We start from the raw sequence: 16,380 nt of genomic DNA, 5'->3' as shown, positions 1-16,380 counted from the left end.
AAATAAAATAAAAGAGAATCAATAAAGTGAGCGTATGATTCCAAAAGATACTTGCTTAGTAGCTTCCTTTGTCCATTTTTTTAACGAAACACAAGGGAGATAATTTGGGAGGCCCATCATGTATGCAAATCTGGCTTGGAAATTGCTATTGCACGTCAGGAAAACTTCCCTGTGTACTGAAGTCAGTTTATTAAGTATTTCTAAAGCTATCACCCCAGCGTTTGTCAATATACTACTAATTTATTTGTTTCCTTTTTTTGTTGGCTAAATGGCGTCAGTTTCTGAAAACGTTTCCTTTTTCCCTGCATACCCACCAGGAAGCGTTAGCGTCCACAGACCAGCGTAGAAAGCTAAAGAGACCACGGTCGGCGATATCTTGGGATGGTTGGTAAGTCCGGGATCCGCTTCGCTGAGCCTCAAGCTACATTGAAGTATTAAACCCCATCCACCGCCTTCTCTCTCTCGTGTTCGCCGTTCGCGGATGCTCCGAGACGAGACCCGGCGGGCCGAGGAGGAGGGATGAACGACCTCTCCGGCACCGCCACCGGACACCGGTGCCTCTCCCCCGTCCCCGCGGCCGTCCCCTGTGTCATTGTCCCTCTTCTCCTCGCCGGACTCGCCGTCTCCCTCCTCATCCTCGTCGTCGTCCACAATGCCCTCCTCCTCGCCGCCGTCGTCCTCCTCTCCGCCGTCTCCGCCGTCTTCCTCCTCTGGAATGCAGCCAGCTTCCAGAAACATGGCGCTCTCCTCGTCCTTCTCGATCGCCTCCCCACCTCCGACCTCGTCACTGCTAGGGACGGCCAGCTTGTTAAGATCACTGGGGTAATATGACCAATGGCTCGTTCTCGCCTTTTTTTTTTTTTTTTTCCATTTTTTTGGATTCCAACTCTTGGTACGTTCTTTTCTGAATTCTTAATTGATGAGCGTGTTTTTTGAATTGCTTGCGATTTGATCCGCCGCCAGCTTTTATATCTCTTTATTTTCCCGTCTTTCTTGTAAGCGGTAAAAATTTTTTTGGTAAAGATTTCTTTTATAGTACCGGTGAATGCTGTAGATATCTTAAGTGCAGAATGTACAGCCTCGCTGTTTCGATTTGGTCTTTTTTGTTTGTTGTATTCTTTAATGAGGTTGAATTCAAAACGTAGTCAGACTTCTTGAGGAGTAAAGACGTTTGGAGGAAGACTATTTGGCACTCACGAATTCCTGGGTAATATGGCACAGGTAGGGTTTGGTTTAGACCCTAAAAGGTCGTTGATCGGGTGAAGAATTTCTACTGAGGCTATTTGACTGGGGTAAATCTTAGTTTTTGGTTGGTCTTGTTGAAGTCTATCACATCTGGCATGGTTCCTGATGCTTGAATTTGATCGTGTTTCTCAAACATCAATCTGCATTTGAGAATCTTGATTAATCTTGGGGTTTGTTTCACAACTATGGCTGGTTCCTGATGTGGGCGGTCTCCAATTTAAGATGTCAATTGATCGTCAAACAATTCTAAACTGCACTAATTTGCATACTTTCTGAAATATGATGCATCCTTGAAGGTGGCCAAGCTTATGGATACTATGTTTGTCATCGTTGGGCCTCTTGTGGTGGTGGATAATAGTTTTATTTTATATGCACGCCTGCATCATATGTGAGCCCAGTTTATATTGTATTCTACTTTGTATCTATAAAATAATATTCTTCTACTGTGGAAATTGTGACAAAGAAACCTTGTTCCTGTTCTCTAATAAGTGGGTGGTTGCATTATGGTTACTTCTCGATATTTATTCTGATCTGGTATATATTTCACTCAGTCACTCTTTCTTTTTAGATATGCCACTAGATTGTTGGGACCATAACTGGGTAATGTCCATTTTCTTTAACTTGTCAAAGATTGTATTTGGATCTTGTCTATCAACGTTGTCTCAGAATCTAATTAATGATATTCCTTATAGTTGCTTTGAATAGATGGGGAAGATACCTTCTGTAAATGTGCTGCAGGCTACTGTTGGATGGGGTAGATTGGAAGGAACAAAAGGGGATCATATTTGGAGTGGGTTGGTTTAAGAGGATGGTAGAAAAAAAGTGGGTCAGGTTGCTTGAGCCTTCATCTCAATCCAGCAATAATTTGGGTTGATATTTACCAGCCAAACGCCACCCAACCTAGCAATGTGTAGTCTTAACCTGACCCAAGCTACTGGTGGGGTCAGATTGAGTGCAGTTTGACCCAGACCAAGTTGCACATTTTGATAAGCTTCTGTGCTTTGATCTCATGGTGGATGTTAGATGGCTTTTTTCTTAGCTATTTGTGATCTTTCATATCTTAAATGCTCTCTCTTGGAAAGGTCTTGATAAGAAAATACTATGCACAGTTAGAATTTTATTAGATCAATGAAAGAGGGGGCCGTGACATTGCATTACATCTTAAAGTGGATGGTGGCAGCATCACTAAAACATTTCTGGTAGTTGCTTCTGATTTCCTTTGGTGGAAAGTGAAAAGGGTAGATATCTTGAAAATGGCCAACCCATTTTCATGATTAAAAAGTTTGATCATTTACAATTATGGAAAAACATTGTCTATGAAACATGTGCAAAACATGATAATTGATTTCGTACCTACCTACATGAATACCTACCTACATGAATTTGGTGCATGTGGGGATCCCTTGTAGAGGAAGAAGATTTAGACAATAAGGTTGGAGTAGCAAGATAGTAGAAAGCAAGCAAAAGAAATAACATTCATGACTTACAAAAGGGAGCATATAACAATTTGATTCATCTTGAAAGATCATTTTTAGTGGGCAGGCTAACCACTTCTATTTAAAGATGTACAAACCTTTAACTTAATCTTGAATTTGTTCGCATTCATCTGCAGCTGAACAAAAAGGTAACAATGGTAACATTCAACTCATGAAGAGGAGTAGAGAAATAACAAGTTAATTCCATTGATTCTTTTTCAATAACTAAGGGCACTACCGCTAGCTTCCAGCATTTCAAGAGAAGCAAGATGAGAAAAAGCATTAGTCCTTTGGAACTCCTTTTCCTTGTCTGATGTACATCCCACCAACCAGTCAGCCACTTGATTCTGATGTCTAGATTTACGAGAAGCATTTTAATACTTCAGCTCATCAACCTTAGACCAAATGTCAAGAAGTAAGGGGCGATAAAGCTTCTTCCTATTCCATCTATGCATAATCCAAGTTATCACTGTATAGGAAATTCAGAAATGACTTTAAAATGGCAAAGCATCCCTATTTAAAGATGTAGAACCCTTTGAATCTGAACTTGGATTTGTCTGCAGTTGTCTGTTGTTGAACTAGAAGGAGATTTTACCCTTATGGAAAGGAAACAGAAAAGAATCTTATCATTATTTGATTTTGCAATAGGGTGGGATCTGACGACATCTTTGATTGACTTTGATGTCAGGTTCTCTTCTTAGATATTTGACTTCCAACCTTGGCTAGATGAAATAGTGTCAGGATTGTGTCAAAATTATGTTATCACATCTTCAGAATTTATTTCATCTGTAATAGCCAGCTAAACATTGACTTAGGTCGATAGTAGTTACTGAGCCCCTTTCCTTTTTGGGTTGCCCTTTGATGTCCTGTCTATTATGCATCAGCTAGGTCCATACATGTACACCAGGATCTTTGTTCCAGGCTGAACTTCCATGGCATCTTCTCTTCAGTCTCCTCTGATGGTGTCAGATAATAAAGACCTTCAGTTAGCAGGTATAAGCTGGTGCTGTCTTTGCTAGGAATTGAGAAACATGCCCATCTAAACTGGAGAGCAGTGAAATAGGAGCTTCTAACCCAAGTTCAATCATGAAAATGTAATCTGGTGATTGCCTCTGCCTACTTAATTCGTCCCAATAATTCTGCAACCATAAAATGAGAGTGTCAATGTGGTGTGGAAAATTGCTTTTGCAAGGTCCTGGAAGCAAAAAGCACAGTATTCATGATGTTGCTTGCACTTTATGGAAGTTGTGTGCTGTTTCAGAAAACAATTTGAAGGTTGGATTTCTTGTGGCTCTGAATTACATATGCAGGGAGAAAGAATCATGCCATTCTTTGAACAAGGAAAATAAACGATGCGGAAGGTGAATAAAATTATTGAATGTGAAGGTAAAGCTGAAAGATTCATATATTGGTATTGACTAATCTGAGAAGCATGCCCCTTTTAATTGTGGCCTTCTTTTAAAAAGTTAAGCCTGTGAATCTAAACACCAACTCACGGTAACAGCTCCATTTGGCATACTAGATTTAATTTTTGTTTGGCACTAAAAGTCCATGCAACCCTTGGCATGCAACCCTTGGATATAGGTCAATGGTTTTAAGAAAGGTCTCATAATAACTTATGCTAAATGGTGCAGAGAAAGGCCACCCAGGTATCATTGGCATGTACAAGCATAATATTCCGTATTGGCCCGAACCGGCCGATACAATCTGTACCGAACCGTACCGGTGGAGAGCTGGTCTGGTTCAGATCGGATTTTCGAAAAATGGGCTGAATCGGACCGAACCGGTTGGTTCGATATGTTATCGGTTCAAACCGCTCGATATCGGATGGTTCGGGGTCGATTCGGTCCGGTTTTTTTTTTTTTAGTACCTGTGGGTGAAATTTTTTTTTTTGATTTTTTTATTATTATCAGTACGGTATGGTACAGTCCGATATGGTACGGTGCTGGCCGGCAACTAGCATGGGTTCCGGTATCGATTCTGCGAATCTTGTGCACAAGGGTCACATAACACAGTATATTGACAGGGGTATTTGGATGCCTTGAGGACTTGGATTGGAATCTTACCAACTTACCAAACAGAAGAATGAATATATGCTGTAAACCATGTCAATAAACAACAGTACCTTATATATAATATTTTTCTAGTTGGAAACTTGTAAACAGAAAAAGTTTAGGTCAAGATCATTGGGGAGCTTCATGTTAAATAATATTAAAATAATGTACTATGTAGATCCTCTTGATGTGAGCCCACATACTATTTACTTTTAGGGGGTGCTTGGTTCGCCACCAAAATTAGAATCGGAATGGGAATCGAAATAGCTTGGAATCGGAATTGGAATAGCGGAATCCTCCAAAGTGTTTGGTTCGTGACCGGAATCGGAATCGGAATTGAAATGCAAATTTGAATCCATAGAGGAAAGTAAGGATTGAGTTCTATATAGATTGGGCCATTCCCATTCCACTCCGGAATTAGAATTGGAATGGGACTCCTCCCAACCAAACAGTTGGAATGGGAGTCACCCATTCCTATTTCGATTCCGGACCCCCACTCCTCCCAACCAAGCACCCCCTTAGTATTAAGACACCTTTTATTATCATTATTATTATAAGATGTTGCATGACATGTTAAGGCATTGTAGTCAACTTATATCATTACCGCTTTAGTCAAATTCTTTATTTGGTGATTATTCCACAGTTAATTTTAGATGGGTCAGGCATTTGGATGCAATTGTAGAAATATGCATGTTTTTTGAGTTTATGTGTCTATGATTGAAATCTTCAGAAAGCCTCCACAACTTAAGTGATACTATTTATTTTAAATTTTCTTAAAATCTCCAAAATATTTTGAGTCTTCTTAATGGTATCTCAGGTTGGTTTTCTTCCTATTTTTTGTTGTTTTAACACAAGATATTCTTTTCTTATGATTTTTGTTGTAGTTTGGAAAGTCACAATTGCCCCTTTTTTCTCTCTAAAAAAAAAACTATTTTCAGTTTGCTTCATGTGGGGATCTCGCTCTTGAATCTTCATATGAGAAGGTTGGAAGATGTGTATATACATCAATGCTTCTGTATGAATATTGTGGATTTGGATCAAAGCCAGCAAATGCTAACAGTAGATACTTTTGGTGGAATTTAGCATATGTGGAGGTACAATAAGCACTCTTCATTTTGATTTAGTTTAATATTACTTGTCACCATGGTCTTCTATCTTTTCCTTTAGAGTAACAGTTAATAACAATGCTTGTAGAACATATCTGTGGCATAACATATCTCATATGTTCATATTGCTTATGTGTGTGTCTATGCTGATTTTATTAGTAGACTTTAGGTGGTTACATCTTTTCCTTCCATTAAGAGAGATAAGAGAACACCATTTTGATTTATAAATATCAAAGGTCAGTAAAACTGGAAAATGCTCAACATCAATTGCCCCTTAGTAGAGCCCATAAAAGTAGCCTTGTCCAAAGTAAATTAAAGATACGGGACTAATACGTCAAGGGATTATCCAAAGACTGCGGAACTAAGCAAAGAGGCAAACTAAGGCTAATAAAAATAGAAGGACAAACCAACTGTCCCCAAAGGAGAAACTCCAAAATAAGGGACCTGGTGTTGCAAATCTCTAGTTTGTCTGGCCACTTGTATACTAGCTTTGCACTTCTTCATAAATGTTATGCTAGCCTGAATACTTCTAAAATACTAATTGTTTCTCCATAGCCATTTTTGATGTGAACTTTTGAGGAGTTTGTTTATCCATTTCTTATAAAACAGAAGTCTCTAAGGTCTGATTTGATTTTTTTGCTTGAGAATTATAGATTTCATTGTGCGATGAAGTTCAGTCTTTACACCCGTTTAAGTTATCTAAGCTTTGATGACATTTTACTGAAACTAGTTTGCTAGTAAGGTGATGGATGAATTGGATGAAACATTTCTCTACAATGTTATATTTTAGAAAATATTCAGACGGTGCATGTAATGGAACAAATAATTCTTGATTATCAACTTCCATCTCCATCAGATCTCTTAGAAATCCTCATTGTTTTCAAAAAGGCCTTATTGATAGGAAAAGGAAGCAGCAGGACTATAGTCTCGAGCATAGTATGTGGCAAAAGAGAGTTGCCCATCGGTACACCAAATTGGCCATGAAATGTGAAAAGAGTTATTTATTTTTTAGGAGGTTGGGGGGTGGGTGGGTGGAAGTTCAAAGCCTTGGATGCAAGAATATGAGAAAGGTAAGTTTTTATAACAGAAGCTATCTTATACCTTTAAGAAGCTAGATTTGCAAGTGTTGATGACTAACTGATAGAAAAATTTAAAGATCAAGCAAGTATTTGTATGGTGTTTAATTTCCAGATTGGAATGAAGAGTAGATCCTTGGTCATATTTCTAGAAGTTTATATATGTAAGTTGTATGGTCAATTAGTCATATTGATGATGAATAGTGTTCTGCAGCAATGTGACTCAAGTGATACATATTAGTCATTGCTTGGTTGATACCCCATATTTTTGGAGCACTTGAAGGTATCTAGGAGATGGTCTTTTTCCAAATATTATGTGAAGATTGCTGAGTTAGCATCTGGCATCACCACCATTTTTTTTTAAAAACCAAAAAACTGAAGCCCTATTTCTTTTTTTCCTAAATTTTTAGAAAACACAAACATTTTTCGTACAGTCAATTGTTGTTAAAAAACATAAACTTCTATATGTGGTGATGGTGGTGAAGGTGGTGGCGATGGTAGCGGTGGAGATGGCAGGAAGGATGGTAGTGATAGTGGGCAAGGTATTAAAAGAATAGTGGATATGTGTCATTCGAGGGTTTTCATAGTGGATAGAAGGTGCCATGTTCCCAAAATGGGCTGCTAAAATATGTCTGTATTTCTTTTATTGACTAAATATCAAAATTTATATTTTACATCAACTTCCTGAAAAAATAATAAAAAATATTGAAACAAAGCTATACAACATCATCCACCTTGCATCATAGTATCATATAACATTTCATATAACGTAAAGGTCCAGAATCCAATATAAGATATCATCATCCATCACACATAATAACATCATCACTCATAAGACGAAAATGTCTACAATCACATAGCATCGACCATAAAATAAAGAAATCCACAATCACATAGCATCAACCATAGAAGAAAGATATTCACAATTTTATAATGAAACATCATCATTCATAGATAATTGACTCCTCTAGAATCTAGATAGAAAAGTCAAATGACAATTTGATGATTGACTCTTGTAATGATCAAGCATCATCTGCGACTTCTAGGAGGTCTGCTTCTTGAGCATCAGAACTAGAGGTGTCTGAGTCATCCAATTATAAATTGGTCCACCCTGCTATGAAATAGCTTGCCTGCTTTGAACTTGTAGCATAGACCACCACTGCAGGTTTTTGCGCTGTATATTAGGTGCATCGTACTCAAGTGCCATATAGCATCGGTATGATTCTTAGAGTAGTGGTTTTGGGCCAAACCACTATAGTGGCTGCTATAGCAGCCATAGCGGCTGATTTTCAAAACAATGGGAGGGGTGGTGGTGGACCTGGTGGTGGCAACAAGGGTAAAATAGAACTTGTTTCTCTTTTCAAAAAAAAATTGTGCCACTTTTAGCAGGTTTCACTTTTTCCAAAAAGTTGGCTAGCGTTTTGTAAAAAAAAATGTAGAAAATGAAAATTGCTCTGCCAAACAATTTTTTGTCGCCATTTCATGTTTAATTTTGAAAACTTACAAAAAAGGCCTAAGAATGAAATGTTATAGTATGTTCTTATGTGGCATAGATAGTGGCCAATTAAGTGCTACAAAAGCATTTTGTAAATGTAGAGAAATCATGATAAAGATCAAGGTTTATGTTTAGGTCAAAACCGATCCATTTTGGTGAAGACAGAACCAAAATTGACCTCCAATTTCAAGTTTCTATCAGTTTCAGCATTTTCAGTTAATCTTGGTTGAAACTAGTTGATTTCACTCTATCGGTGATTTTGGCAAGTTTCAACAAAGCTGGTGGAACTAGCTATTAGTGTTTTTTTAGTACCGTATTGGTGGTACATTCATATTCAGATCACATCTTTATTTATTAGTTTATAGGCTCCTATGTAATATTATTTTTTTAGTAGTTCTTTTTCTTGGCCTAAAGAGGAAATAGATAATGAACATAATCCTTTACAAGCCAAAATCTCTGTAAAGGTCCTTATCAAAACATATTATACAGATTAAGTTGAACAACCAAATAGAAGACTTCCAAAAGAAATCACATTTTTTTTAATATAATATTATATATGCATTTGATTGAATGGCTGGCCACTTGAACATATAAGGATTCAATATACTTGTGAATTCTACTAGAATAATGTTTGCATGTACTTAACATTAAAAAGCTTCAAATTGCTAAATTTGATGAACTTTCGAACAATTGTATTTGAGGAAGTAAACTATATATACTTGTTCATGGTAGAAAAAAATTATATACTTCACTTCTGTACAACATTAATTTCAGCCTATGTTGCTGAAACTAGACATATAAAGAACTATATAACACAAAATACTACAAAACATTGTTTAATAAGTTTCTTGCCTTCTTTTTTCTTCATCTATGTTTATTTAGAAGTTCTTATATTTTTCTCTTTTTGTTTGGCCAAAACTCTGAAATTTGCAGAAAACTTCCAAAACCACCAAAATTGAAACTCACAGTCCCAGCCAAATCTGAAAACTGAAATTTCAAACCTTGCTAGAGATTACAGTGAAAATTAGAGGTGTAAAGTGAGATCTGCAACATTCTAAAATTTGGAGGTTATTGTGATGGACTACGAGGAGAATGGATAATCATTCCTTCAAGAATGAATATACTTTATTTTTTGTAAAATTAAGCAATCTATTATAGGCAAAAGAACATACTTTGAATAGCTTGTAGGAGAGAATCCTTAAGCAGTTCTGTATTTTTCCAAAACAGAAGGAGAACCCATGTACTTTTCAGGGATTGAAAGCTTAATAGTTCTTGAATTGCTTTGGAGAAGAATAAAGGTTAGAAGTTACTGGTTGTTATTCAGAATATATTGGGAAGGTGTGTCTGAATTTGGCTTGTAGGCTAATGATTTGTGCTTCAAAAATGAATGCTATTTTCTATATCAAACCATGTCATTTTCTTATTTAGTCTAGACTCTTTTGCAAGAATACAAGTTCTGGTATGTTGCTTTGCCCTTGGTTCTATGACTTAAACTGTGACAAATAAGATAGATCTTCATATGGTCGACTTTTCATGAGAGGGCACTTTCTAGCCCAAATTTTCCTTGACCAGATTTTCAACGTGATGTCAGGTTGACAGTTTATCATTAAATTCTTCCCAATCTTTTCATGCAGACTTCTTGACCATTTCAAATTCTGCTAAAGATGTCATAATTTCTGCACTTCAAATATAGAGAATGAGAGAGAAATTGTGATTAGCTGTATGTTATTTAATGAGCTTAAGATGTTTTTTTACTTCAAACAGGAAAGAGGAAACAACTTAGTTTGAGAAAATTTAACAATTTTATATTATCTTAAATGTGCTTTAGCAATTCCTTGTCTTTAATGCATCTCTTATGCACTAATACAGGGTGGTATACATGGTATACAAACAGTGTGGCAGTGATACATGCCACCTTGGACCTTGGAATTTTGGTCAATGATTTGTCATTTTGCATGTAAAAACTGGACTTTCCAACTATTTTTCTTTTTTAGGCGGGTTCGGTCAGGAGGGACAAAATAGATATGTTGCTTTCTATCAGTCTCAAGCAGAAGCCCCCCCGACTTCCATGGTCTGCTTATTGAGGAAGAGATGTGGAAGGACTCAGGGCCAGAGCAAGTTGGGTTGGGGTATAGAGCTGTGAGCGCGGTGGGGGGTGACAATGGACGTGCTCATACTGTTCATAGTTGGTATGGTTTTCTTGTGGATTGTTGGGAACGTTGTTTTTATTCTTGGTAATGACCCCCAAATCTTAAGCACATTCTTCACTTATTTCTAAAGTTGAAGAACATGGTTCATATAATTGATTAACTTTTGGATAGTGGACCTGAGTAAGATATTCATTTTAGGGCATTATAAATTACAGAATAGGCTGGATCTATAAGCATATAACTTCTGTAGTAAAAAGGGCTGATCACATGACTCATTGGAGATGGTCCCCGTGGTTGATAACTTGATAGTACTTTTTCTGTCCCCCTTTTACTTAATTGCAGGAAACACTGGATAGACAATGTCAAGTGATCCTAGAGCTCAATTTTTTCAGTTAATGTACTCTGATAATTTTGGATGTTGCTACTTGCAGCATTTGCATCTTTATTGATAGCAATAGCATCATTGTAATTTCTCAAGTTTGAATATTTTGTGCGCTTCTGTGCCCCTTGTTCTACATCTCTGGGCCTATGGCAGAGGTTTGCCACAGACTTTTACATAACGGATGTGAAGTCTGGTACCAGAGCTTTGGTGAAAGCTGGTTATAATTCAAAAGTGATTCCCCTGATTGATGAAAACATACTTGTCAACACTACAAGTAAAAACAGAGAACTATCTTCAACCTTGAAGAAATGGCTAGAAAGAAGACAACTTTCTGCTGGAGCTCGTTTGTTACGTCTCAAGGAAGGGTATTAAGATCATTTTATTGGAGGACTTTTACGTTGTTTGTTGTCGTAGAAATTTTCTTAGTAGTTCTTACTGTGTGTTTGAATGACTGACAGGTACATCAAGGAGGGAGACTCTTTGACTGTGATGGGAATGTTGAGTAGAAAGGATGGTGTCCTCATGATAGCTCCACCACCTGAGCCTTTCTCTACAGGTTGCCTATTGCAAAAATTTCTTCTTCCTGTTGATGTTGATGGCCTAGTTTTAAAGTTCTCTGGCAAGAATAGTTCCATGACCAGCCTAAGCCTTTCATGAACCACACCAAGTATCTGGTAAGATGTTGCTTCTGCAATATCACTTTCATTTTCAATAGGCTTTCATTTTCAATAGCTTTGTTTCCAAATACTTTATATTTATATTCATCAACTGCAGATTTTATTAGATGAAATTTGGGCCATCTTTTTTTTTTTCTTTTTTTAATTTCCTTTTGAACCTATCCTCAAATTCTTCATGGATATCCGAGAGTTTCAGCAGTAGACCAGATCAGTTGCTTTTGATGTTGGATCATCACAGCCCATAAGCATAAAAGTAACTCTTCAGGTGAATGTTTTACCTGCTCCTATTATATTTTGTGCGATGTTTGACTGATCTTCCCAGAGTCACGCTTTTTATTTAGAAGAATGGTTATTAGTCAGCATGATTTGCTTCCATGCATAAAGCACTTTTAGTTGTGTGTGACCTTGGGAATATGCTAAAACAGTATGTTAATTGGAATTAAGATTCTTGAAACATCCTTGCAACAGTTTCTCATGGAAACGAAATTTGAAGCCATGTATCAGATGAATAACTAAGATTTATACAACCAGTTTGGCATCATGGAAGGCTAGTCATGAAGGCCATTTCTTAGAGCAAATTATGGTAAGTTTAAATATAAGAGAAAAAAGAAATGTATAACTTTTTTTAACTAGCTTAGAGTACGTTCATGACTGAGTACTGGAGATGTTTTTTTTTTTTTTTGGGTTTCCGGTGGGTGGTCATCAAGGCTAGCCAATTTTTGATTGGATACAAGTGCACAACAGCAATTTTAAAAGACATTACTGTAGAAGTGATGGCATGCAATGGACTGTGGAGAGAGTCCGAGTGGTAGTTAAACCTCCTTGTGCCCAACTCACTGCCTTTAGCACTTTTTACTACTTGTGTAATGCAATTATTGCAGATGTTTGAGGTATGGTCCATTAGTGTATTTGTTTGCAAAGAAGATATAGAATCCATTGTCAAAACTACTGAAAGGTTAAACATTGTGTTGGGAATTGTGGAAGGAAAATTTACAGAATAAATATACAGAAGTTAATTAATCCAATTATGATGTGTTGAGCACAACTTGCATGTAGATTCAGGGATGCAATTAGAATTCAAAGCAGACCATTTCCCGGACATATTATTTTTAGCTTGTTTCATATGTAAATAGGAGAGTGGGAAAATTATCATATATAATCAAAACATGAGGGATGATAAAGCAGATCATTTCCTGAGCATTTTACATTTTGGGAGTCCGTCTCATATATAATGGAAACTTGATATAGTGCCCCATTTAGACCATTTTATGCATAGGTTATGAGGCTCTAAATTACTGTTTTTAAGTATTTTAGAGGTAGTAGAGCATATTAAATGACTTGGATCATTGATGTCAGATCCCCATCTTCGGATTTCACCTGATCGGATCCGACTTTGAACTTGGTTGACTGGATTGTGTGTGCACGCACGTGCGAGCGTGAAGGTGTCTATGTGTGTATCCCCACACACATTCAAATTTGGAAGACTTGGTCTCAAATAGGAATTTATGTTGAAGTACGTTAAGTTGGACAGGAATCTTGCAATCCCATTTACCACTAGAGAAGAACCTGAGCATCCTAGGAGCCATTATATAATGAAGCATATAGATGACCAATGAGGTGAAGTTTTCAACTTTAGATTGAAACATTCAACTAAAGTGGGGTAACAAAATTACACTTGGGCTGAGACAGTGAAAAGAAAAAGATGGTATGAAAAATTTCAATTATATAGATTGTCAATCAGGCTGACTAAAAAGACACTCTTTGTTGATATGACATTGTCTTCTTTGTTAAACTGATCCATCCAGCAATGCCATATATATGTAAATGCATTGCATGAGATATGGCATTGGTGTGTGCACAACCTGTGGGCTTACATACTTTTGATTTGTATCTCACGAGTCAGAAGCAAGCACTGGAGGCTTCCTTGGATTGAAAAAGAAAAAGGTGCTGCAGGGTACAAGTGGATCAGAATGTCTTAATTGAAACTATCACGATCAGGACAAGTTTGTAAATAATTCTGAACAAGCTGTAATAGACTTGTCTTTATTGTTTTCTTGTAATCTGTAGGACGTGGTTCAATTGATAAAGCCTAATTAAAGGCTCTCACAGGTGAATGGTGCTGGCTGTGCGAGACATGCTGTGTTGGTGGGAATATGGCATGGCAGCATTGGACTTGTTCAAGCAGGTGGAATGCATCTTGGATATTTTTGTAGATCTCATATCAGACTTCCACTAATTTCTCATTTTAGTTAATGACTTTTGGGTTTCCATTACCGAAGCAATATCTCCCATTAGAGCTCTATCCCTTGAGGGAGGTTGAGTTGTGCATGCTTCTTACAAGCATTGGTATAGATTTGTAGGTAAGCTTAGCAATTATGTAAACTTTAAAAAGCATATTTTTGGTAGAAGGAAGTAAATATCATTACACAGATTTCGAATAGTCTCTATTTGCAGAAGACGTTACTCCAATTACTGTGTTAATGTCCTTTTCTTGATGAATATAGTTAATCTTGTTCCGGAATGTAAAGTGAGTTAATGTTGTTTGGAATGTTTTGGACGTGAAATATTGTGAGGAAGTGTTTTTAATACAGGTTTGACAGTATTTGCGCGGGAGCCATCCGGTAAGGTGCGTTAGCCGGGGGCCGTGTACACCTATTAGGGGGTTATGAGATATGGTATTAAAGAAGTTCTAATTCTGTTGTATTTAGATTGGAATTGATTGCTAAGTAGCCACGGAACCCAAATTACCACTGCAATTGTTATTAATAATATTTACAATTTTTTTAGGTAAAATTCATGGAACTATGTTCTCCATTCAAGGACGTGAGAGAGATGTTACTTTTGCACGTATGTTCTTTTTATTCCTTTTTTCTATTACTCGGGCAGAAAAGTTGGAAACTTAGAATGCTGAAGTATCAGTAATGTAAATTATTCTCATCATACTAGGTATTCGTGCACAAATATGTGGTGTGAAAATCTATGCTAGTACAAATCAGAACTTTTTTGAGCTGCCCCCTTCACGAGTCTTGTGTCATCATGAAAACAAAATGAAAATGACTGGCGTGGAAAGGACTCCAATCATTGTTTAAAGAAAAAAATATAGAGACCCTGATGCCTATGATAGCAGATAAAGAAAAAAAAAAAAAAAAATATATATATATATATATATATATATATAATAAAATATTTTATAAAATTTATAAATGATTTTATTATTATAATAGATTAGATTCATTCTGCGGTTGGATGTCTATTCGATTCTTCGTTGTATTCGAATCTATCTAAATTTTTATGATAATTTTTACTTAATATATTTTTTAAAAAATAAATAATATTATTGATTGAATCATTTTCTATATGGTTAAATATATTGATGACTGAATTTGATATCAGAGTATGATTTATTTATAAATTTTGTAAGATATTTTATTTTTTAATTTTTTAAAATATTATCATGTTAGATCGGTGTGAACATTCATTTGTATCAAAAATAAATAAATAAATTTAAGCTGAATATTTATAGCATGAGGAAAGAGAAATTGAAGAACTAAACATTAATTTCATCAAAGAAACACGACATACCATTAATTGATGGACGATGGGAAGATACTGCCTTTTGTCCGTACATATTATTAATATTGTAAGAGATGCAAATTAGATTAAAAAAATATAAGTTTGTGTTGGGATATACCGATCAATCTCTGTACGCTGACTTATCTTCGGACTGGTCCGACCGTCGCCCGACTCTATCGACCGAACCGACGAACGATTCCGACGACGACTCCGACGATGACTGTTGGTAATGGCTTTCGACGATATCTGATCGAAGATATGTCGATCGAACAGACTCATACTATTTTTCGACCGACCAAGTGATCGAGCCCAAATCACTGACCCACTGTCGGGAGTGGTAGCCGACGTCCGACTTCCGCAAGGCACCAGACCAGTCAATGGTGTCTCTGGGTCATCACCCGATGTCTCGACAGTCGAATACCGACCTATAGTCGGCCAGCCCGCCCAAACACCGTACAACCGCTATGGGCAGTTGTCCTGTCAAGGACATCCGATATGGCCGCCTTGGGGTATTGTCCTACCAAAGACATGGATTAATCCCAGTGACTTGACAACTCACGGCGATTTGACAGTCCTCGGTGATTTGACAACTCTCCAGTTGTCTGCACCATTAATGACGGGACCATACCGCATTCTACTATAAAATGGGGTAAGGCAACAGTCTTGATAAGTTCTGAGCAAGCTTTCTCCAGCTCTCTGAAGCACCTCTTAGCTCTTGAGCTCTCTTTCTCTAGCTCTCTCTCTCCCCCACTGAGCCCCTGATTTTTCACTGTTGCCTAGTCTCCTCTCTGATTTGACCGTCGGAGGGTCCCCGCCGGAGGCATCTCTAGTCTGTGAGAACTTTTCTTGCAAGTGCGCGACACCGACGATCGGACGACATGGGGATTGGCCGCAATAGATTTGGCATGCCAGGAAGGGGCCCCTCCTTCACCTTCCATGGCGGAGCCCAGCTCTCCGCACTCGGTGGTAACCACGGAGGCGCAGATCGTGACGATTGTGCGGCAAATAACCGTTCTGACGGACGCGGTCAAAAACCTCCAACAGTAACCGGCTCAGTTGCCGCAACCACCGGCAGAACAACCGGCGGTGCACCCTATGCCGTCCAGAAGCAGCCACCGACGTTCGCATCAACTTCCGTCTCCTCCTC

General features: G+C 37.6%; 1 protein-coding gene across 8 annotated transcripts; it reads left to right on the top strand.

Moving 5' to 3' along the window:
* The first annotated feature begins 287 nt into the window (after nucleotides 1–287).
* Nucleotides 288–14,100, top strand: LOC105054077 (uncharacterized membrane protein At1g16860). 8 transcript variants are annotated; one of them, XR_012135456.1, is made up of 6 exons: nucleotides 288–822; nucleotides 5,713–5,868; nucleotides 11,137–11,348; nucleotides 11,442–11,657; nucleotides 11,860–11,925; nucleotides 13,770–14,100. XR_012135456.1 is itself a non-coding variant. In XM_010935477.3 (5 exons), the coding sequence occupies exons 1-4, from the start codon at nucleotides 520–522 to the stop codon at nucleotides 11,638–11,640; spliced, it is 870 nt and encodes a 289-aa protein (XP_010933779.1). In that variant the 5' UTR covers nucleotides 288–519; the 3' UTR covers nucleotides 11,641–11,657; nucleotides 13,728–14,100. The 8 variants fall into 8 exon arrangements, 3 of the variants coding, with proteins under 3 accessions (XP_010933779.1, XP_010933780.1, XP_010933777.1); XR_012135454.1 differs by having other exon boundaries at nucleotides 13,728–14,100; XR_012135455.1 differs by having other exon boundaries at nucleotides 11,857–11,925.
* The last annotated feature ends 2,280 nt before the right edge of the window (nucleotides 14,101–16,380 follow it).

Source organism: Elaeis guineensis, chromosome 11, assembly GCF_000442705.2.
Source record: "Elaeis guineensis isolate ETL-2024a chromosome 11, EG11, whole genome shotgun sequence".
Classification (NCBI taxonomy): domain Eukaryota; kingdom Viridiplantae; phylum Streptophyta; class Magnoliopsida; order Arecales; family Arecaceae; genus Elaeis; species Elaeis guineensis.
This window is presented reverse-complemented; position numbering and strand designations above follow the sequence as displayed.

What these genes read in the sequence shown, in the direction of transcription:
- LOC105054077 (XM_010935477.3), top strand. Translation starts at nt 520, where the DNA reads ATGAACGACCTCTCCGGCACCGCCACCGGACACCGGTGCCTCTCCCCC. An exon ending in AGCTTGTTAAGATCACTGGG is followed by an intron (nt 823 to 5,712) that starts GTAATATGACCA and finishes AACTATTTTCAG; the next exon opens with TTTGCTTCATGTGGGGATCT. An exon ending in TTGTTACGTCTCAAGGAAGG is followed by an intron (nt 11,349 to 11,441) that starts GTATTAAGATCA and finishes AATGACTGACAG; the next exon opens with GTACATCAAGGAGGGAGACT.